We start from the raw sequence: 21914 nt of genomic DNA, 5'->3' as shown, positions 1-21914 counted from the left end.
AAGTCCAGGGCCTGTGGGCCCCGCGAAGGGGCAGCGTCTGCCTCCCCAGCCTGGGAGGTGGGACGAGAGCCGGGGCCTCCCAGAGCCGCGAAGGCCCCAGGACGCCCCGACCTGGGCAGACCCTGCTCCTGGACACCCCTTGGAATGCCCCCGCCCAGGCCACCCCACCCGGGCCGCCCCCACTCACGGCGGCAGGCGTGGGGTGAGTCGAGCGGGTGGTCTGGGGAGCGGTAGAAGCCGGGCAGGCACTGCTCGCAGTTGATGCCGGTGGTGTGATGCTGCGGTGGGGCAGGGCCGCAGAGTCCAGTGGCAGCCCCGTCCCCAGCCCCAGGGACCCGACCGCACCCTGAGCCCCACACCTGACCTCGCACGGACCCGCCCACCCGAGAGACCTGGGTCTCCGGAGCCCCCGTCCCCACCGCCGGCCTGGCAGCAGCCCCGGCCCACCTGGCAATCGATGCACACGCCCCCACCCCGGTAGACGCGGTCCTGGTTCTGGCTGGCGTTGCTCCGGTCCACCTCGGGGTCGTAGTAGCAGTCGTGGGCGTGGCCGTGGCAGTTGCAGGCTGGAGAGCGGGGGCTCAGCTGTCAGGCGGCCTCCGTGACCCCGCCCGACTGGGACCCCTGGGGCACGTCCCGCAAGCCACGGGTGACCCCAAACGTGGCCTGGCTCGGGACAGAACGTGCCACACTGCCCGTGTGCCAACAGCACGCGTGTGAGCGTGTTTAAGCGTGTGTGAACGTGCGTGAGCCGTGTACGTATTGTTAGCACACATACACACATGTGCCCAAGCACATGCACGTATACCTGAGTATCGAGAGTGTACATGTGTGAACATGAGCACGTGTGTGCATGTGAGCATTCCGTGTGGGCGTCAGCACGTGCAGGCAAGAGCCTGTGTGAACGTGTGTGCGTGTGTGAGCGCACGTGTGAGCACGCGCGGGGGCACTCACACTGGCACTCGTTGGCGCTGTCTGTGGTTGCCGGCTTCCACGGCTGCTGGTTGAAGCCGGGGCAGCAGCGGTCACAGGAGTTCCCACACGTGTTGTGCTGGCAGGCGCACTGCAGCCTGTGGGGGGCACGCGGGCACGGAAAGCACTCAGACCCGCCGCGGACCCACAGGGACACGAGAAAGGCGGGGCTGTGCAGGGCCTTCACGGAGGGTGGGAGCTGGGGCAGGGTGTTGAGTGGTCAGCGCAGGTGGCCCCTGTCCGCAGGTCAGCCTGGAGCCCTGGGCCCTTCAGGATTTAGCTATGCCCTCTCCACCACGGCCAGGACCCAAGGCCAAGTCTACGGCTGTCCTGGGCCAGCTCTGAGACCCAGGTCTCGCTCAGCAGGCAGCCCTGAGCTCAGCCAGACGCCCCCATGTATCCAGGGCACCTGCCCAGGAGCGAGTGGCCAAGAACGGCTTCCTCTTCCAGCCGGGGGTGGACACCAGTCAGAGAGCTGGAATCCTGCCTGCTGTCCTGGAGAGCAGCTCCCGGTGGCTCAGTGGGCGGGGGGACGGCTGGCCGCAGCTGAGGGCCGAGGTTGCAGCCACCTAATGCACAGAACCCCATCTCCGGCACACACCTCCACAGCTCAGCCAGGGGCGAGCAGGAACCACAGCCCCGTCCCCGGGCCGTGTGCCCCTCGGTCCCCGGTCAGCACCACAGCTGCGGTGCTGTGCAGGTCCTGAGCAGCCCCCAGGAGCCAGTCCAAGAAGAAGAGACCCAGAGCTCCAAATCACGCTCTAGCCCCTCCCCCACAAGGGGCTGCAGGGCCCTGGGACTTGGCCCCACTGCTCCTTGGTGTTCAGGAAGGAAGCAGGAATAACCTGCCACAGAGAGGTCATCACAGGAAGCGCCGAGGATCTGTAACCGAGAGCCTGTGGCCGGTGTTTGGTTTTTCAAGAATCTACATAGTCAGGCCACCCCAAAACCAAGAAATTAACACAAAAAGTGGGGTGTTTGTCAAAAGCCCTTGAAAAGCTACGCTGGAGGGATTCTTCCCAATCCAGGGCACACGGCCATCACACGGATGAAGCCCCGCTGAAGAGCCTGCAGAGAAACGACCCAAGAGCGTCAGCCGACGCAACCAACAGCAGGGCTGCACCCCGGGAGCTTCACTTAATGGAGCAGTTGAGTAGAAACCATAAAAAGAGAGTGTTTAAAGATTATAACCCAAAGAATCTAAAACATAATAAAAACCACAATGCTATGAAAAAGAGGCAGATGTGACCAAAGCACCAATCAGAACTTCTATAAATGAAAAATAAAATGATTGACATTAAAGACTCAAAGGATGGGCTATACAGCAGATCAGACACAGCTGAAGAGAGATTCAATGAACTGGAGAAGCCATCCAGAGAGCAGCCCAGGAGGCAGAGGTGGGAGTACGAGAAGTCCTGAGACTGCAGGAAACCACCCACGCTCCCACCCGTATGACAGGAATTCCAGAAAGAGAAAAGAGGGAGCGAGGGGAGAGCTGAGAGTCCTAGGGAGTCAACGGCCACAAATGGTCCTGAAGTAACAAAGACACGTATTTTTAAATTCAAAAAGCACAACCCCTGAGCAACAGGAAATATGTCCACTACTCAATAATGCAGAGTAAACCTGCAGAGCACTGAGGCAAGATCACAGAAACACCGAGAAGAGGCACAAAACCCACAGAGGGACAATGGTGCAGATGACAGCACATTCTCCCAACCACCGAAAAACGCCAAGAGACTGAAATGACATTTCCCAAGTGTTGAGAGACACGGCTGGCCATCAACCAGGAATTCTACAGTCAGCTAAACTATCACCCAAGAGTGAGGGCACAACAGCCATTCAATGACTAACAGACTCTCATGGAAAGTACTAAAGGAAACTGAGTCCCCAGGGATGCACTGGGAGCCAAGGAAGGACAGAGAACAGGAACTGTGAGTCAAGGTGATGGAGCCATTGCTGGGTGCAGGTACCGTGCCTGGGGTTAGTGTTCTGGGGCCCTGGGTCATCAGAGAGACAACTAGTTAAATCTGCATTTGGCGAGGTCAAGTATGCCTGTTGAAGAGCGAGGGCTACCACTGCAATCAACAGAACTAGAAAAGAAACGTAAGGGTGATCACCAATTGCCACAAACTGAATGTTCGTGTCTGCCCAAAATTCACATGTGAAATCCAACCCCGGAAGCGATGGTGTTTGGAGGCAGGGCCTTTGGGAGGTGATTAGGTCATGAGGGTAGAGCCCTCGTCAACGGGACTAGCATCCTTATAAGAAGACCCCTGAGAGCTCCCTCACCCCTTCCCCACTGTGAACCACAGCCAGAAGACAGCCATCTATGAACTAGGAAAGGGGGCCCTCAGCAGCCTCCAGAACTGCAAGAAGTAAATCTCTGTTGTTTGTAAGTCGCCCAGCCTCTGGCATTTTGTTAGCCTGACTCAACTAAAACACCAACAGAAACAAAACATGCAACTTCCAAACCAAGGGATGGGGGAGAATGAATGGGGGGCTCAGTACAGACTGGGCAGGTAGTCAGCACTCAGAACGATGGCCGTGGCGACGGAGGTGGGAGAGAGCTTCCGGGGTGGGGGGGGTGGAAGCAGAGGGACAGAGGCAGGCCAGTGGGCGGGGCAGAGCCCTCACAGAAGGGGCAGAGGCGGCAGGGCAGGCTGATACTGCAGGACACTGCGTGTGAGGGGTGTCAGCGTTTGTGGTTCTGGGGGAGACGCCCCACCTGCAGGGTGAGCTGAGCTCCGTCCATGCCCAGGTGCAGGTGAGTCAGGGTGGATGCCGACGCCTTCCCAACAGGCAAGGGCAGGCCCACCTCTCCTCTGAGGCCAGTTTGGCCACCCGGCAGGCGCCCTTCCCAACCATCACGAGTTCCCACTTGGCACTTCATTTCCCAGAGCAATTAGCTGCGCCCGAGCTCAGTGCTTGAAGCTGCAGGCAGGAACCCATGCCTGGGGCCCGTGCAGAGACTGCACAGGCCAGGTGGGTCCTGAGGGCCTGCCTGAGTCCTCTAGGGAGCGCGATCACACCTCTTCCACCTTCACACCCATCAGCCACGCCTGAAGAGGTCTGGGGCTCACCTCTTGGTGCAGCTCTGACGGTGAGAGCGGGGGTGAGCTCCTACCCTGTCTGGGCTTCATTCGCCTCCCCTATCAGTTGGGGTGTGGACACAGCAACAAAACCCCAGCAGAAGTGGGAGCTGCATGATCTTGAGGCGAGGGAAGCAGCAGGAGGGTCTGGCCCGCTCCCTGCTGGAGGTGCCCCTGGGGGGCGGGGGCTGGGAGAGCCTGGTCATGGGCCCCCCATCGCAGGCTCTGCTTCCTCTCCCAGCACCTTGGGTCCAACCCTGGACCTGCTTTAAGACCCCCAGCGCACTCAGCCCCACCGGGACCTCTGCGCTGGGCACAGGCCTGCCCAGAACAGGTGCTCCTGGGGCAGCATGTGTGAGCGCCACACACAGCTGCTGACGGATGGGAGCAAGGAAGGAAAGGAGGAGGGAAGGAAGAGAGGAAAGAAGGAAAGAGGGAAGGGAAAAAGGAGGGAGGGAGGAATGAGCAAATGAACAAACCCCGCCGCCGAGGCTGCGAGCCAGGAGGAGGGCTGGCTCAGCGCCAGGCTCCAGCTGATAACTGAGCCGCGTGCTCACCGTTGAATTTGGGGCGGCTGGAGCCACTTGGGCACGTAGCGTCTAGTGGCAGCTTGTTAAAGATGCAGATTCCTGGGCCCTGCCTTATTGGCCGACTCTGGGTGGGGCTCAGAGCCCTCAGCTGTCCCAGCTGCAGGAGCACTGGCCATGTCAGATGGGGGTCTCTGGGCTACTCCCTGTCCTGAGCCTTGGGCCCTGCCTGCGATGGGGTGTGATCACGGCTGCGGGCAGCAGGGAGTGTTATCGTTTGTGTTCTCAAGGAAGGCGGGGGAGCTTCCCCTATCCCGGAGAACAGAAACATGCAGCCTCAGGCGGATTACCTCTCTCACTGACTCCCCTCCACAGGGCCGGGGGCTTCTGCTGGGGGCAGCTGGGGGGAGGGGCAGCTGGCTTGCAGGTCCAGGCAAGGCTCCACCTCTGCCGGCAGCACGGCAAACAGGCCCAAGCCAGGCTCCAGGCACTGCCCTTCCACCTCACAGTGCACACGGGGAAACTGAGGCCGAGCAGTGAGGGGCCAGTGCAGGTCACAAGGGCGGGGGACATGGTGGGCAATGGAACCAGGCCTCCTCTCCTTCAGGCTGGGCAGGGGGTGTGGGGTATGGGCAGGGAGCTACAGGTCTCACCTGAAGGGGTCTGTGGGGTCTTTAGCGTCACAGACGTCCGCGTGCCCGTGGCAGACGCAGCGGCCGCCGATGCTGATGTCCTTGATGCTGTAATAGTACTGCGCCGGCCCGGGTAAGTCAGCGGCCGCCCACACCTGCCCCCAGATCCCAGCCCCCGAGCCCGCGTGGCCCCGCCCACACCAGCCCCCAAAGCCCCGCCTGCCTGCTCACCCTGCGGGTGACCGTGGGGTCCCGCAGCGCCTTGCCCATGAGGTGGCCCAGCAGCGTGTTGGTGCGCAGGAAGCGCAGGCGGATGTTGGTGGCTTTGGTGAAATCACGCAGCAGCGGCGAGTAGGAGAAGTTCATGGCACCTGGGCGCCCGTTCACCAGGGACACCACGATCTGCGGAGGGGCGCGGGTCAGGCGTGGGCGTGGCTCCGGCAGGGACCGCCCGGCCGCACTCCCGCCCCGCCCCCGCGCCGCCCCGCCCACCTCGCCATTCTCCAGGGGCACGATCCGCGAATACTCGGTGCTGCACATGACGTCGTCGTCCCCCGAGATGCGCTCCAGTGTCCGCGGCCCAAACCGCTCCAGACAGTCCCTCTTGGAGGCTGCGGGAACCGCCGGAGGGTGAGGGCGCAGGGCTCCAGGGAAGCCCTCGGAGGAGGCCCGACGGCAGCGCCCGGCTGCCCTGTGTGCCCGGACTTCCCCGGGGCCTCACGGCCTCAACCGGGAGGCAGCATCACCCTCGAGGCGGGAACGCCGCCCACCCGCGAGGTTTTGTTGACGACTGTGGCACTTGGGAGGACAGCGGAGCTCCTCAGGAGGGCAAGGCCAGGGCTCAGCCTGCCCCTGCCCCGAGCCCGGCTTGCCTTGCCTGTCCCTCTCTCTGCAGAGAACAAGTGTGTTCCCTGGGTGGCCCTTGCCATCCCCATCCTTGGGGGACCATTCCTGACTGTCCTTTATAGGACTGGCCGCCCCGCACTCACTCTCGGGCCTTGGAGTTTGGGGGGGACACGTGTCCCAGCCCCGCCCAATCGAAGCGTCCCCATCGACATGATCTGTCAGGGTGGCACATAGAACGGCCAGCCAGTGAGCAGGGGTGCAGGGCTCCCGTGCTCTCCTGAGCGGGCAGCTCAGCTGGCCGCCTTTGTCACCTCAGGAGCTGCCAGAGCATAAGGCCAGTCCAGAGTGAACCTGGAGATGGCACGAGAGACTCCCGGTACCGAGGGCCCCTGGACCCAGCCATGCCCGTTTCAGGGACACAAGCCACCGAACCCCCACCAGCCTTCGGGGACATGCACCCGACAGCCCTGACCCACGCAGAAGCCGGGTGTGAGGGCACCCTGCTGTCCGGAGACCCTGAGAGAGCATGCGGCCCACCCCAGGGGACACCCCTGGCCCCGGGAGACTCACAGGCGAAATACTGCCATGGCTGGTAGGTGTGGCCGAAGTCCGTGGACCGTTCCAGCACCCAGAGGTCTGGCCGAGGCGAGTTGGCAAACTTGATGAGCACGTAGGCCACGTGGAAAACCTGCGGGGCAGTGAGTGTATGGACGCCCCTGAGATCCCTTCCATGCCACCTGGGCCCCCCATACCTGGAGGGCCAGGCCCACCCCGTGAGGCGGGGCTCACAGCGGACATCTGCGTGTTTGCCCTCAAGGGCCAGGCACACCCAGGTGAGAGGGCCGGCTGGCTCAGGGCACAGCCCCTCGCTTACTGGCCGGCCCCTGGCCACTGAGGCCTGCACCAGGACACAGAAGTGACCGGCGGAACCCAGCATTTCCGGAGGGCTCCCCTCTTGGGCCTGGGGGTGCCTTAGGGCCCAGCCCCACCCCAGGAGCTCGGAGAGCCCTGCTGTGAGGCTGCACACAGGCCTGACAGCAGCTGGAGTCAGACGGGGCACACACGGGCAGCCTGTCTCCTGAGCCCGGGCAGTGGGGCTGGGCAAGGCCGAGGCAGGAGCTCATCCCACTGTCCCCAGAGCTCTGGTGGCCGGCCTGGGAAGATGGCCAGACAGTGTCCCAAGCTCCCAGGAGCCTGGCCTCCTCGCACAGCAGGCCAGTGAACCCCTGTCCTGGGATGGGGGGGCCCCCGTCACGGCCTCACCCTGGTCACCACCCCCATCATCTTCAGAGCCAACTCAGGACCCGCCCGTTTCACCCGCTGACCGGCCTGCAGGGGCAGCCAGCATGGAGCAACCAGGGCCCAGCCTCTGCCTGCCGCTGTCAGCAGCCCCCAGCTGTCAGGAGCCCCCAGCGGGGAGACAGACGGAAACGGGCCCTCCCAAAGCTGGCGTGGGGAAACCCTGCCAACCCAGCCCCGGCCTGTTGGGGGCGCACCTGGCCAGGGAGCGGGGAGGCTGCGCTTCCAGAGGCGTCCAGAACCCCCCAGGGCCCACCTGCGGCTCTCTCCCTGGGTCCCGGCCTGACCTCACTCCCAGGGAGGGACCCATCCCTCGTCTCTCTTCTCCTCCTGGCCAGAGGTCAGCATCCCTGGATGTCCCCGTGTCCTGTGCCCCTGGGGGCTTGGTGGGGCCCCTCCTTGGCTGACTGCCCCCCGGTCCTGCAGCCTGGCAGGTCTTAGCTTTGGGGCCCCCATCCCCACCTGGCACAGGCCCGAGGAAAGGGCTCTGGGGCCGCTGAGAACAGCCCATGGGCTCAGGCAGAAGCACCTGCCCTGCCTGTGGCCTCGATGATGAGCCACTGAGACCCCGGAGAGGGTGGGCACGTGAGCAGAGCGCACATCGGCTGTGCCCCCCCCAACACATCTGGGGGTAGCACCCTGGTGCCCACCCAGCTCAGCTTGCCCTACATGGTGACCACGGGGTAGGGACTGTGGTTTCCAGACCTCAAGAGCTCTGAGGGCCAGTGAACCCCTCCCCCGCCCCAAAGCCGAAGACGGGGCCATCGTCCAGGCTGGTCTCTGTGCGTGAAGTTTGGGCTCCAAGGAGACCCGGGCAGAGCCAGTGGGAGACCCGGGCACCCACCCTGCACACGGGCAGAGTGGGGGCCCCAGATGAGGGGCAGAGACACAGCTAGTGAGCACGCCATCTGTGGACGGCGCCTGTGCCCCCCTTGGAGACCCCCAGCTCACACCCCCATGCCAGACCTGCTCACAGGGGCACCCCCAGGTGGGCTCTGAACTGCCCACCAGCCTTGAGGGCAACGTCACGCCTCCGGCCGCCCACCGTCCCCTCAGTGGGGCCCTGCCCAGCCCAGGGGAGCAGGTTCCCTCCTGGTGTCCACTGCTCTGGACTTCTGCCCCGGACCAGCTGATCTTCGGTCAGCCAGCCAGGCCCCGAGCCTATGGCCACATGGGGCAGAGCGGGGATCCCCTCCAGGGCCGCCCAAGGCGCACAGTCACCCCCTACCCCTGGTCAGCCTGCAGCCGCTGTGACGACCCCCTCGAGGGACAGTGGAGGGAGCATGGACACCTCGTGGCCCCATCCCCCAGGAGGCCAGCCTGCTAAGAATCCAGGCGTGGCAGGGTGGGGCGGGGGGCACGGGGCGTAAGGTCCTGGGACCCTGAGACACGCCCAGTCGGAGTCCTGCCCTTCCCGGAAGGCCTGGCGTTTACGGGGAGGGGCCCAAGTCAGGCCAAGAGCGGCCTTTCCCTGGGTGTTGGGGGGGATGAGCGCCTATTCACCCACTGCCAGGCCTTGAGGTCACCTTCCCCTTTGCCCTGCCCGGTCAGGGGAGGGGCTCAAGCCTCTGGGGGGACGGACCCTACACCCGGCAGGCAATTTGGCCAACTCTCAGGCATTCCAGGGAGCCCTGGGGATCTCAGATGGCCCCTGTGCCAGGAGGGGTCTTCGTGAGAAAGGGGGGCATGGCGGCATGGGGGGCCTGGGTGTGCAGTGGACGTGGACATAGGCTGCTCTGGGGGCGGCAGCATGGCCCGCACTGAAGGCCCCCAAGGAGATTAAAGCCTCCTGCCAAGCCTCCTGGGGCCCACCCCCGCCTTTCCCTGAGCGAGGCCACCAGGCTGCACCCTCCGCTGGCCAGCTCTGTCCCTCCCCCAGGTCGACAGGCCGGTCGCATTTTTCCCAGCTGAGAGCACTTGCACAAATATTGACTCGGAGATGCTAATCGGGCAGGACATGGGCAGTATGGAAACTTCCGCCCCCAGGCCGGCACGCTGGGTGTGCTCCAAGGAAGACCCTTGCCTTCTCTCCATCTGTCCACCTGGTCATCTGGCTGTCACACAGGGGCCCCGGCCCAGGCTGGAGTGACGGGAAGGCATGCGCTCAGCTCTCCCCATCTGTCCCCAACCTGGTCCTGGTTCCCAGGGCCACACAGCCACCCTGGGCGTGACCCGGGAGCGGGAGCAGACCCCTGGCCTCCCTGGACACGGCCCTCCCCATGCCACCCCTGCCCGCTCGGCTCCACTCGGCTCCACTCGGCTGCCAACGCCGGCTGACCTTTCCCGCTGCTACAGAGTTCTGTGCAAAAGGAAAAAAAGTCTTTTAAAGCAAAAGCCAAACAAAAGCCTCCTGAGTTATTTTTAAAAATCTGGCTATTCTGGGGCAGGCACGTCTCCAGGACAGCAGCCGGACCCGCCTCTCGGCCACGGCTCCCCTGACGGCCCCCACACGCAGCCTGACCTCGGAGGGCCAGGGCTCGCAGGGAGGGGATCCGCCCCGTGGCCGCTGCCTGGCGGGGGGGTGGCAGGAGGCTGCAGAGCCCTGGGGCCAGAGCTGGGGGCCCAGGGTGGGTCCCAGGCCTCAGTGGCTAGATGGCCCTGAGTGGGCATGGGGCAGTGGGACAAACACAGCAGAAGTCAGAGACCAGGGCTCAGGGTTGAGGCCCTTTCAAAATGGTGTGAAGGCTCTGAAAGTCTTGAAAGGGAAGAGGCCAGCAGAAGCTGGCAGCCACCTGGCAGGGATGCCACAGAGGCACCACACAGAGCCACACCACACACACTGGTGCCCAGAGGCAGAGGTGTGGGGAGGGGAGTGAACATGGGCGGGGCTGGAGTCAGAAAATACAGGGAGGGCTAGAGAGGAAACCGGTGCTGCAGACCCCGTGAGGGTCTCTGTAGCCCCAGGGATGGCGGTGCAGGAGGTGACCGCTGGTCGGCAGCCTCCTGGGCTCAGACACCTACATCCCAGGGATTGGGCTGGGGCTGGAGCACCTGGGAGCACAAGGTCATCAGGGCCAGCGCACGCCCCCTCTGCCCTGGCCCATCTCAGGGCTGGGGAGCCCCAGGCCAGGCCCTGTGCCCCTGCCTGGGGAAGGAGGGGCCCAGCCCCCAACCGTTGGGCCAGGCGGCATGAATCACCAGGCAGCGTGTGACTCAGCCCTGGCCCCGCAGGAAGCGGGGCCCCGTGCCGATTCCCGGGGACGGGCCAGGGTCCCAGGCCGTGGCTGGGCGGTGGCAGGAAGCCCCTCCTAGATGAGGCGTCCGGGCCGGCTCCCCACCCTCCTGGACCCCCCACCCTAGACTGCTGGGCCGGCCTTCAGGGCCCTGTGTGCTGAATCCAGTTGACCCGGCCCCCCCAGCTTTGGCCCTCTCTGCAGAGACCCCATCTGGAAGCCTCGATAAAGAGGAACGCCGCAGCAGGGGGGCCGGCCGGGCAGGGGTGTCTACTCAGGCCCCCAACTGGGTAAATAAGAATGGCCACCCACACGACAGGAACCTGAAAACAGGCCACATGTGGATGCAACTCCCGGAGTGGAAGAGCCACTGCTGGAAAGAAAAATAAAACGTTGAAATGTAGAGAGGGCAGGCAGAGGCCCCAGGGACCCTGACTGCGGGGCCGGGAGCCCAACACACAGGTGTGTGGAGCAGAGCAGGGGGACTTTCAGGGGCTGGGTGGGGGTGGAAGGGCTCCGACGGCTCTGCAGGGGTTCACCAGCTAGAGTGAAGGGCAAATGCCCATGTGGCCCAGCACCTCAATGGAGCTGGGCCTGGGGGGATTCAGAGACCCCCCCCACGACCGCCCGGGGCTGTCTCGGGCCCCCTGCCTTGAAGGGGGGTTTTTAGGCCCTGCCCCCACCCCATCCTCCCTACAGCCTGGCCCAGGTCAGGCCAGATGGTCAGTCCCAGGCCGCAGGAAGTGGAGTTTATTCCAAGGGGACCCCGACACCCAAACAGTTTAGTCTCAGGTGTGAGCTGTATGGCCAGAAACCAACGCCATGGTGTTTGTTTAAAAGCAGACAGAGGGGGCTTCCCTGGTGGCGCAGTGGTTAAGAATCTGCCTGCCAATGCAGGGGACACGGGTTCGAGCCCTGGTCTGGGAAGATCCCACATGCCGCGGAGCGGCTGGGCCCGTGAGCCACAATTACTGAGCCTGCGCGTCTGGAGCCTGTGCTCCGCAACGAGAGAGACCGCAACAGTGAGAGGCCCGCGCACCGCGATGAAGAGTGGCCCCCACTTGCCGCAACTAGAGAAAGCCCTCGCACAGAAACGAAGACCCAACACAGCCATAAATAAATAAATAAAAATTAAAAAAAAAAAAAAAAAAAGCACAGGACAGAAGCCTTGGGGGCCCCCAGAGCCTGGGGGAGTCAGTGTGGGGTGGCGGGGGTGTCTGTGTGTGCCCAGTGTGAGCAGACGAGTGTGCCATGATGGCCAGGGGACCAAGGACGAACGGCCCCCCACCCCGGGCATGGGTGGCGCCTCCGGCCCCGCATCCTCCGAGCAAAGCGACAAGCAGAGAGAGGCAGGGTCTCGCGGTTCCCATGAGGAGAGGTGGGGCCTGTGCCGGCCCGAGGACCCTCGGTAGGGAGGCCTTCCTTGACACCCCGCCCTCTCCTCCGCGGGAGCCCAGCTCAAGGGGCCACCTCCGGCCCAGCCCCTGCACCTGTCCTGGCTGCTGGGCCCTGCAGCTAGAGCCTGGCCAGCCCAGCCACACTTCCTGCCGCTTCCCTCGAGCCACCCCGCTGACCGTCCTGGGGCACTGGCCACGTGGCCGAGTGCCCAGCTAGGTCTGGACAGCCAGGCCAGTGACCATGACCTCATAACCCAGCAGACTGGCAGGCATGCCAGGACCAGGAGGCCCGCCCGGGGAGCCCCGAGCAGGCCGGCTTGGAGGATGCGTGGCCCAGAACCGGGGCGGGCAGGGCGGACCTGCACGGGGCATCCCGGCCGCAAAACAGCCAGCACGTCCAGGGCCCTCGGCGCGGCGTCAAGGCCCCAGCAGGTGCTCTCTGCGCCCGCACCTAGAGGACGGAACCGAGGCACAGACGGCCTGGCCCTGCCAAGCCCGGCCTCTCCTCCACACTGGCGCTGCGCACACCCCCACGCGCTGGGGGGCAGCTGGCGCCCCCCTGCCTCCCCGCTGTCCCCCAGGGAGGGCAGACCCCCGACCCTGGCATTTCTAGAGTTCCCCAACCAACACTTTCTGGCCTCACACCCAACTCCCCCAGCCTACACTCCACCGCCAGCCCAGCCGGGCTCTGCATCTCACCCCCTCCACCCCCGCTGTACCCCCAACCTGGTCTCCAGGCCACTCCCCTCCAGCCCCGGCCTCTCAGGGCTGGGACAAGGGGCCGCCCCACCCAGGGCGCAAGGAGAAAACACAGCCCAGGGTCGGGGGCAGGAGGTCTGCATTCCTCACCTGCCTCTGGGGGATGGGGGCTGCTGGGGAGAGCCCCTCCCCATGGCCAGGCCAGGAAGCGGGTGTCTGGAGAGGGTGGGGGACGCCCCCCAGGGCCAGCCCTAGCCCTGCCCAGCTCCGTAAGACCACCGGGCTACGTGGACGGGGGAGGCTCCGCGATGGGGAGGCTGAGGCGGGCAGGACCCACGAGAGAAGCGAGAACCCGCTGCGCCCCCCGGGAGGACAGGCCACTGCTGGGACGCGGACAAGTGTCCCCTCAGTCACCAGCCGTGGAGACTTCCCGCTCTGGAGAACCCCCTTCCAAGGCCAGCAGCCCGCAAACCTCAGACCTACAGCTCAGTTCTCTCAGGTCTGAGGGTTCCCGGACGAGACCCACACGGCGAGCAAGGCAAGAGCAAAGGCCTAGACCTCTCCGTGCCCTTCCCGCCAGGTCTCTGCTCCTGGGGCCTGGTTCTCCATCTGCAAGATGGGGGGAAGAGGGTCCAACGGCCCTCACCCACCCTGGAACGGGGAAGGTCAGAACGGGACGAGGCGTGACCGGAAGAGAGCGCGAGCAGGCTGCCGAGGCCCCAGCACAGGCGGCCGCCGCAGGGACCAGGCCCCAGCCACGCAGCCCTCTCTGTCCTCCCCGGGGCAGGAAGTCCTCCTGATGCCCAGGGCCAGCTGCCCCCACCGCCCCGCCCCGCCCCGCCCCGCCCCGCCTTCCCGGGGCATCCGCTCCAGCTCCCAGAACAAAGGCCCCTGGCAGCCGCGGCACTGGGAGTGCCCAGCCCCACTGCCCACTCAGCCCGCTTCCTCACAGAAGCCCCAGCCCCACCCCAGGACCTGCGCCTCGAGCGACGGCCCAGCCCCAAAGCAAGGGAGCCCCCAGGGTTGAACTGGCTTAGCCAGACCCCTCCCGCTCGGCCTCTCTCCCCATCTGCCCCAGGGGTGTGCTCAGAGGGTCCCGCCCTGCCTGGGGACATCCTGTCTGGCGGGGGCCCAGCTGCTGCCGTCACCAGACCTGGGGGCCCCTGAGGATACAGGCCCCGGGGCCCCTATGAGGGCCAGCCGGACGAGTCGGGCCCACTCCTCCGAGACGCCTCCCGCCCAGTGCTCCAGCCCACGCCACCTCTGTCCTCCCCTACCGCCTACCCCACGTGGGGCTCCTCGGCCAACGCAGGACCTGGTCTCTGTCCCCGACCCCCGTGCGCAGGGCACCCTGAAGGGACCCAGTTGTCACACAGTGGCCAAAGGAGGAAGGGGCAACAAGCTCCTTTTCCGAAAGGGAAGGTGGTGAATGCGGAAGTCTCCCCTGAAATTCCACAGTGGCTCAGAAACATGCCCCGGAAAGAGAGCTCTCTCGCCCACGGAGCTGGAAACTGGGCCCTTCCGCTCCACCCAACTCTAAAGCACACTGGTGGGCACCCCCCACGCTCACCAGCTCCCACCCCAACCAAGGCTGGCAGCCCCCTGGCCCAACCAAGATGGGGGCTTTGGGAAGTCAGTAAAGGGGGGAAGGAAGAGAGGAGGGAGGAGGGAGGGTTGAGCAGATGGAAAGAAGCGTTGGTGGATGAATGGATGTTAGGTGGATGGGCTGGTGGATGGATGAGTGGATGGGTGGGTGGCAAAAAGGAAGGAAGGATGGGGGGCAGGGAGAGAGGAAGAATGGCTAGGTGGATGGATGGGTCAATCTCCCCCCCAAACTGGGCTGGAAATGGCCCAGGCCCAGTCTACAAAGTCATTTGAGTCATTTTACACTTGCGTCATTTTACAGTCGGGGAAACCGCGGTTTGGAGGAGCAGGGTGTACACGGTGAAACCCTCTCCCCGGCCCAGGCCCCATCTACCAAGCAGACGTGCCGCCTGCCTCCGCCTCGCTGGCCCACTTCCCACCTGTGGACACCGAGCCTCAGGGGCCACAGAGCCGCGGGAGCTGAGCACCACCCGAGCTCCTCCTCGGCCCCATCCACTGCACCTCGGGAGGGCACTGTGCCCACCTGCTCCGGGCCACCCTGGGGTTGTCACGGAGACCAGGCCACTGTGCCCCAGCAAGGGCCCTTGCCCTGCCCTAGTCTGGCCAGGCTTGTCCACGGGGGAGGAGGGGCGAGAAGGGCCCAGCGGCTCAGCACAAGTTCCCCCGATTGACCCTGGGGCAGGGGCAGAACCCACTTCCCCTTCCCCCTCCCACGGGCACCCCCCCCCACCCGTGGCAGTGCCAGAGAGAGGGGCACCCGGGGGGCACACAGGGTTGCTGAGGTCCCTCCCAGCCTCCAGGGGGAAGGAGAGCACAGATGCGGTGAAAGCCCAGTGAGCTGAAGCGAAATCGGCCCAGCCCCACCCAGACCTGGGCCAGGCAGCACCACCAGCCCTGGAGCCGCAGGCAGGGCCCGATGGGCAGCCCCTCCCAGGGCCTAACAGATAACCCATGGCCCCCCGGAAATCCCCGGCCACTTACTGGGACTCGAACCCACACCCTCACTGTCCACCTGCCCACCAGGCCAGGCCAGCAGGCCTCCGGGCTGGGGCAAGAGGCACCTAACACTGTCCCCTGAACCTGCCCGCAGGGCCCGCCCCCCCAGCCAGGCTCACAGGAGATGCTTCACCACCTCTCCTCGAATGCCCTCAGGACGACAGCGGGATGGAGGCTCAGCAAGGAGCAGAGACCCACCAGGTCACACACCGGGACCGTGGCAAAGCTGGCCTGAACTCGGGTCCCTGGACTCGCGGTCTAGTACTCCTTCCCTGGCCCCATGAACAGGGAAGCGGGTGGAGGTGAGGTCTAGCAGGATCGACCTTGTAGCCCAACTCCCAGGCAGGCCCAGAGCTGGCCGCTTCTGGGCTTGGCCTCATCTACCTCCCCCTCCCCCACCCCATCCAAGGAGGCATCAGGACTGTTGGCCCATTTCACAGGCCAGGATACCAAGGCCCGGCGCCTAACAATGTCACATGGGGAGTGGGACGCAGCCCAGGTCCACCAAGGGGGGGCTCGTTTGTCACTGGGAAACGCCTGGCTCCCACCCCCCACCCCTGCCTGTGCAGGGGCCAGGGCGGGCACACCTAACCCCTCGGTGGCCTCTGCAGCACAGGTATCCTAGGAATGTCCACTTCCTCTGGCCTCCTCTGCATTCCTGGAGCCCCTCCCACTCCCACCAGTGGAGCCTGGCTCCCTGCAGAGGAATTCCTCAGAGTAAACACCAGGGCTCACGGCATTTCAGCCCCACCTCCGTGTTGTCCCCTTAGCGCCCCTCACCCTAACTCTCCACGTGACCTCTGGTAAGCCCCCCATCCGGCACCCCTCTCTCCCTGTGCACCACGAGGATGCTGAGAAAACAAACGGAAGGTGCCCAGTGCCACGCCTCCGTCCGTATGGGCCTGCCGCCAGCAGCCTGTCTGTGCCCAGCCTCTGCCCAGCCTCCCGACCTCATTCTGGGTGGACACCTCGCCTTCTGGTCCTAGCCCCACGGTGAGCCCTTTGGCCAGGGACATAGGGGTCAGGCTGCAGCAGGCGAAAAAGGGACTCTACCTGGCCCAGGTCCAGGGTGACGTTGACCTCATTGTACTCCAGGCCGCGCGACAGTGGTGGGCTCTGCCACCAGCGTTCCGTGCCGTCAATGGCGTTGCTCACAGGGTGCGCCCTGTTGCTGTTTGCAGCCGTGCAGATGTCGCAGTACTGGCCCTGTAGGGGAGGGGGCGGTCAGATGGGACCCCTTACCCCTCTGGTCACCCTCCCACCCCATCACACTGGCCGCACCCCCAATCTGTGGACCCTTGTGCGCCAGTCACTCATTCACCTGGCAAATACACACTGAGAGCAAATACACATTCTCAACTTGGGATACGGTTCATGCAAGAGATGAGCACACCCATTACAGAGGAAACAGGAGAGCAAGGAGGGAGCAGGGCACCCGCTGCAGGTGGGAAAACATGGCGGGCCTCCCTGAGGAGGGGGCATCTGAGGCCTACACCATAAGGGGGGGGGGGTGTGCTCCAGGCAGAGGGGCTGGCTGTGCAAAGGCCCTGGGGCAGGGAGAGCAAACAAGGAGTAAACAGCAAGAAGGCCAACGTAGCTGGAGCTGAGGGGTAAGAGCTCGGTCAAGGGGCAAGTCACACGTTTCTCGCCCACCCCCGCCCCCCAACCACCAGCCACTGCAGGGGGCTTCAGAAGGGCTCTTGCAGGATGGGGCCTGGGGGGGACCTAAAGAGGAAGGAAGGTGGGGCTACAGCCGGAAGGCCCAAGCCCGACGTGAGCCCCTCGCCACCTCCACCAGCTCATCCCCCAAACCTCCCCACCAGGCTCTCACCCAGAGCCATCTGGATTAGGGTCTCCAGAGAGGCAGAATTAAGCCATCTTGGCGGCCTGTGGGGACAGGCCCCAGAGTGGAGGCACGTGGGCAGCCAGCAGACGAGGCCTGGACCTCCTGGCTCTGCCACTTCCGAGCCCTGGGACTGGGCCAGGTCACGGCAGCGGCTGAGCCTCAGCGCCCCGGTGTGAAGAGTGGGGGCGATGCTGGCACCTGCCTCGGCCACTGTAGGATTAACGGATCCCACACGGGGCCTGGCAGCTGCTTCTGTCACGGCCCAGCCACCTGCCGGGGCCCTGTCCTCTGGGGGGAGAGGGGGCTCCCATCATCATCCTGGCCTGCTGTCCCCGTGGGGGAGGAATAGGTGCTGAAAGCTTTGGGGGTGGGGGTAGAGGCAGAGCTGGGCCCTGGCTGCTGGCCCACTGGAGGCCCAACCTCCCACCCCAGAGGAAACCAGACCTGCTGTCCCTCTGCACACAAAGGCGGCCCTCGGAGACTTGGCATTGTTTGAGGCCCAGAGAGGCCACGTCTGGGAAATGCGGCCGCTCCACCCCTCCCAGCCTCCCAGGGGGCCAGACCTTGTCCTAGGAGTCAGAGGTGGGAGCGTGGGAGATGCCCTGCCCCACTCCCAGGCCCGGCAGCCAGAGAGCCCCCAAGCCTCCACATACGCATGGCGCGGGCACACGTGCTCCTGGCTTCCACGGTGCGCCCAGGATGGCGAGACCAGAAGGCAGCAGACCCAGGCACCGAGCCTCCCATCCAGCGGGCTCCCAGGACCCCTCGTGCTGGGTGCTTTGGCTGACCCCATCTCCACCCTGTTCCTGCCTGGGGCCTTGGCACCCTGATCTCTTGTCCTCCAGCTCAGCTGTCACCTCCTCAGCAGAGGCCCAGAGCTCCAGACCACCCAAGAGGCTGACCTGACAACCCCCGCCCCATCACTGTGCTTTATTTATTCTACCACAGGAGACGTGGAATTGTCTGGCTATTAGCAATTCTCCATTTACTGCCTCCTGGGGGGTGGGGGGAGGCGCACCTGCCTCCTTCTTAACTGCATCCCTGAGGCCACCACCCAGAGGTGCCACGCCGAGCGAGGGGCTGGAGCAATGGAGGACACCCAGAAAAGGGGCACTATCTGTGCAGGCCATACTACCAGCTCAAATGCTGAACCCCAAACTGGAACCCGGGCTCTGGCTCCCAGACCTGTGGGAGCTGCCAGAGGGAGAGCAGAGCAGGGGCTCAGAGAGGCTCACCGAGAGCGCTAAGCACATGCGTGTGGGCTGTCTGGGGCCTGGCGGAGCCGGGAGGCTTCTGAGAGGTGGTGGGTAGGGCCATCTGGCTGGGGTGGGCCTTCCAAAGAAGGCTCCCTTGGTCAAGGGTCAAGGGAGCCAAGGGACGTGTCTGCTCAGGTCCACCCAGAGAATCGGGGGAAGATGACTCTACTCCCCACGTGGCCCCAGCGGGACCGCTCAGTGACGTGGTCACTGCCGACCTCCCTGCCTGGCGGATGGGGCTGGGGAAAGCAGCCTCTCTCCGCCCCTCTGCTGCAGAGGGTCCTGCCAGGAACAGAGCGAGGAAGCAAGGAGCAGTGATAAGGACTTCCCCTCCCAGTGAGTCACCATGCTGGCAGCCGAGCCCCCGACTTCCCCTGCGGGGCTGGGGCCAGCCCAGAATTCCTCCGCTGCCCACCTGAAGTCGCAGGGCCGGACTCCCAAGGTGCCCTCTGCCTGCCCTAGCTGCCCCGATGCCCAGCATGGCTCACCCCACACCCCGGGTGGCATGCCCCCGGCCAGCTTCTGTCCTATCTCCCCCAGGGGGCCCTGGGAGCTGCTGGTCTGCAGCCTTGGGCCCACGTCCTCCCTGACCCACCCACAAGCCTGGGCTCTTGGGACAGAGAGGTGCGCCCACTCAGCTCCAGTGTCCGTGGGCAAGGCCCAAACACCAATCCCGCAGGAAGGCAGGGCGGTGAGCAGATCCCATCCCCCAAGAGGACAGGGCAGAGGCTCCAGTGGGTCCAGCAACTTGACCAAGGTTGGCCTTCAGTCTTTCTGGCTGGTCTTTCTGCCCTGGCAGCCTCAGCACAGGGGTGCAATGGCTGAGCGCTAGAGTTTCAAAGAGAGGCTTCAGCTCTAACTTGTTAAACTGTGAGCTGGGAGGGCAGGGCTGAAGTTCTCACTCAGGGCCCCCTCGCTTGCAACGCACAGCCACTGCCACTTGCCAAGTGGTCACTGTGTGACGGACAGCTTCCCCGGCCCCTCAGGCCAAACTCACAACTTCGGGTGAGGCCGGCCCTCGCGTTGTTCCCATTTTACAGATGAGGAGCCTGAGGCTGGGGCAGGGGAGCCACACAGCTAAGGAGAAGGCCTTTGACCCCAGGCCACCAGCTCCTGTGCTGCTCCTTTAAGCACTAGGAGGTGGTAATAAATGGCCCCTCCCTCAAGGATCCACGCAGCTGCCCCTCCTCAAGGGCCTGGGCCAGGCAGCACAGGTGAGCAACTCGGAGCCTCTCTCCAACAGGGAGATGGCTTGGAGCCTGGGCCGATTAGCTGCGGAATCCCAGCTGAGCATCTAGGAGGGGTGGCCAGGGCTGAGCCAGGCCCTCTGAGCAGCTTTGGAGACCCCCCCCCCACAAGCTCCTCCCCTCCACCTGTCCCCTTTGATGTCACCCAGAGGCACTAAGGGCCCGTAGTGGGGTCTCAGGTCGCCCCCGCTCACCCCAGCCAGATCCTAGTCTGGCTTTGGGGCTTTACAGGCCTCCGTTTCCCCACCTGAAACGTGGGCTTGAGACCTCCTGCTCAGCTGTACAGGGCTTTGAGGAGAGCATGGGTGCAGAGAAGTGTGTCCAGGAACCAGCGGGAGGTGACATTTCTGTCCCGGATGGCTCTGCTGCACCAGGGCCCCCTCTCACTCCTCCCTCCCTCGGCGGGGGGCAAGGGGAGTGGGCAGGCAGCAGTGAAGGGGCCCCAGCTGAGGCTCCCTCATTCATCACCCACCCCATCACTCTACTCTCCAACTACCTCCTCCCTGCCCCAGCCTCTCCTACCGGGAAGGTGGCAGCAAGTCCCCGGAGGCTGAGGCTCAGGTTACAACAGCCTTGGGGCCCCCAGACCCTCCCTCAGGTCTGGCAGGGGTGGGAGGATGGGCCTGCACGGGGTGTCAGGTAGCCTCTGGAGCAGACCCTATCGCCCCAGGCAGAGCGGCGGCCGGTCTGTGTTCCCAGCCCCAGTTAAAAATCCCTCCGTTTGTCCCCCTCCCACCTTGAGGGTCCCACCGACTCCCTAGACCCGCGCGAGCGAGAGCTGTATCTGGCCCCTCCCGCCCCATCCCCGTCCCCGTCCCATCCCGTCGCCAGCAGGTTCCAGCCTGTCCCGGGGGAAGGCGGAGTGGTCCGCCCCCACCTCACAGGCAGCCGGCCGGGGAGGCCAAGTCCCGCCCTCGCCGGGATCCCGGGACTTGGGGCCGCCGGGGACCAGGCACCGGCCCCTCCCCTCCGGCCAGCCACCGCCGCCGAACTCGAGCGGTGCCGGCCGCGCCCGGGTCCGCTGCGTGCCGCCTTCCCGGAGGCACGCGCACTTCTCTGGCTGAGCCCGAAGGACCGAGTTGGGGTCCCTTCCGTCCGCCGAAAGGCGGAACCGGGGCGTAGGGACGGGCGGCGGGGGCCGCGGTCCGTACCTGGTTTCTCCGCGGCCCCTGGGGCTCCTCGCCGAGTCGGGCTGGAGTTCCGGAGTCCGAGCCCGGTGCGTGCCCTGCGCCGGCGGCCCCGCCACCCCGGCCCGGCCCGGCCCGACCCGCGGCCCGCGCTCACCTGGATGGTCTGGTTGGGGTCCCCGCCGGCCCCCCCCACCAACTTGCAGTAGAGGTCCTCGGTGGGGCGCGGGGCGCCGCGCGCCGGGGCCTCCTCGCCGCAGGTGGCGGAGGCGGCGATGCGGGCGCCCTCCGCCAGGTTGAAGTAGGGCGGGTGCAGGCTGAAGCTGCCGCCCGCTGCCGCCCGCGCCCGCACCGCGCCCAGCAGCGCCAGCCCGGCCAGCAGCAGCGGCGCTGGGCCCCGGGAACCGCGGGGCCGCGCGCCCGGCTTCGCCATCTTCCAGCTCCGGGGACGGCGGGCGAGGCTGCAGCCTGGCGGGTCTGCAGCGCGGCGCCCGGCCCGGCTCGGCTCGCTCCGCCTGCGGACGTCAGGCCCCGCCCCGGCCCGCCTGGGCGCCCGAGCCCCGCGCCCCGGGGAGGGGGCGGGGGAGGCCGGGGGGAGGGGCGGCCGGCCGCCTTAACCCTTGGGACCCCGGCCCGGCCGGCTTCTCGGAAGGGACACCTGCTGGCCTCGGGCCGGGCCGTGGGAACGCGACGCCGCGGCGGCCCCCGGGGCGTGGCTCCCGGTCCAAAGCGGCCCCCTCGCGCCCTCGGGCACCCAGGCCCCGGGCGCGCCGGCCCGCTCTTCCCCGTCCAGCGGCTCCGCTCTTTGTTTCCCTAACTTCGGGCACCTCTCGGCGGCCTAGCGCCCCCGGCTGCCCCGGGTCTGGCGCCGCGGCCGGGAGTCAGGCACGCTCGCCCCGGGTCCAGCCCCCGGCATCTGCCCCATCCACGGCCCGGCCCGGCCCCACCCGCAACCCCAGAACTGGCAGAGCGACCCGAGCGACCGCAGCCTGGGAGCCCTGTCGCTGGGGTCCCCCCGGGATTGAGGGGGTGAACTCCGGAGCGCAGCGCAGCCTCGCCGCCTCTCCCCGGCCGGTTTTTGGTTTTTCACCCCTCATACTGGCCCCCATATCTGCCCCATCCAGCAGGTGGGTGGTAAGGTGCTCTCTGTCAGCTGTGAGTGGCGGTGGTAGCGGGGGAATCCGATCTGCAGAGGGACAGGGA

General features: G+C 65.6%; 1 protein-coding gene across 2 annotated transcripts in view; it reads right to left on the bottom strand.

Annotated features, from left to right (window-relative positions):
* The window catches only part of LAMA5 (laminin subunit alpha 5), a 52947-nt gene extending 31660 nt beyond the window's left edge, over window positions 1–21287 (bottom strand). Inside the window, exons 1-9 of one of the 2 annotated variants that reach the window (XM_082359787.1) lie at window positions 20869–21287; window positions 16289–16441; window positions 6637–6754; window positions 5713–5831; window positions 5452–5622; window positions 5242–5339; window positions 955–1070; window positions 448–566; window positions 188–278 (exon numbers count right to left, since the gene is read on the bottom strand). In XM_082359787.1, coding sequence (XP_082215913.1) covers window positions 188–278; window positions 448–566; window positions 955–1070; window positions 5242–5339; window positions 5452–5622; window positions 5713–5831; window positions 6637–6754; window positions 16289–16441; window positions 20869–21144 — 1261 coding nt within the window. In that variant the 5' untranslated portion in view covers window positions 21145–21287. The remainder of the gene's footprint in view (window positions 1–187; window positions 279–447; window positions 567–954; window positions 1071–5241; window positions 5340–5451; window positions 5623–5712; window positions 5832–6636; window positions 6755–16288; window positions 16442–20868) is intronic. The other variant, XM_082359786.1, reaches the window with a different exon arrangement.
* Between the last annotated feature and the right edge of the window lie 627 nt (window positions 21288–21914).

The sequence above is a fragment of the Balaenoptera borealis genome (assembly GCF_965194805.1).
Source record: "Balaenoptera borealis genome assembly, chromosome: 16".
NCBI lineage: Eukaryota > Metazoa > Chordata > Mammalia > Artiodactyla > Balaenopteridae > Balaenoptera > Balaenoptera borealis.
Note: the sequence above shows the minus strand (reverse complement) of the source record. Positions and strands in the feature narration are given on the sequence as shown.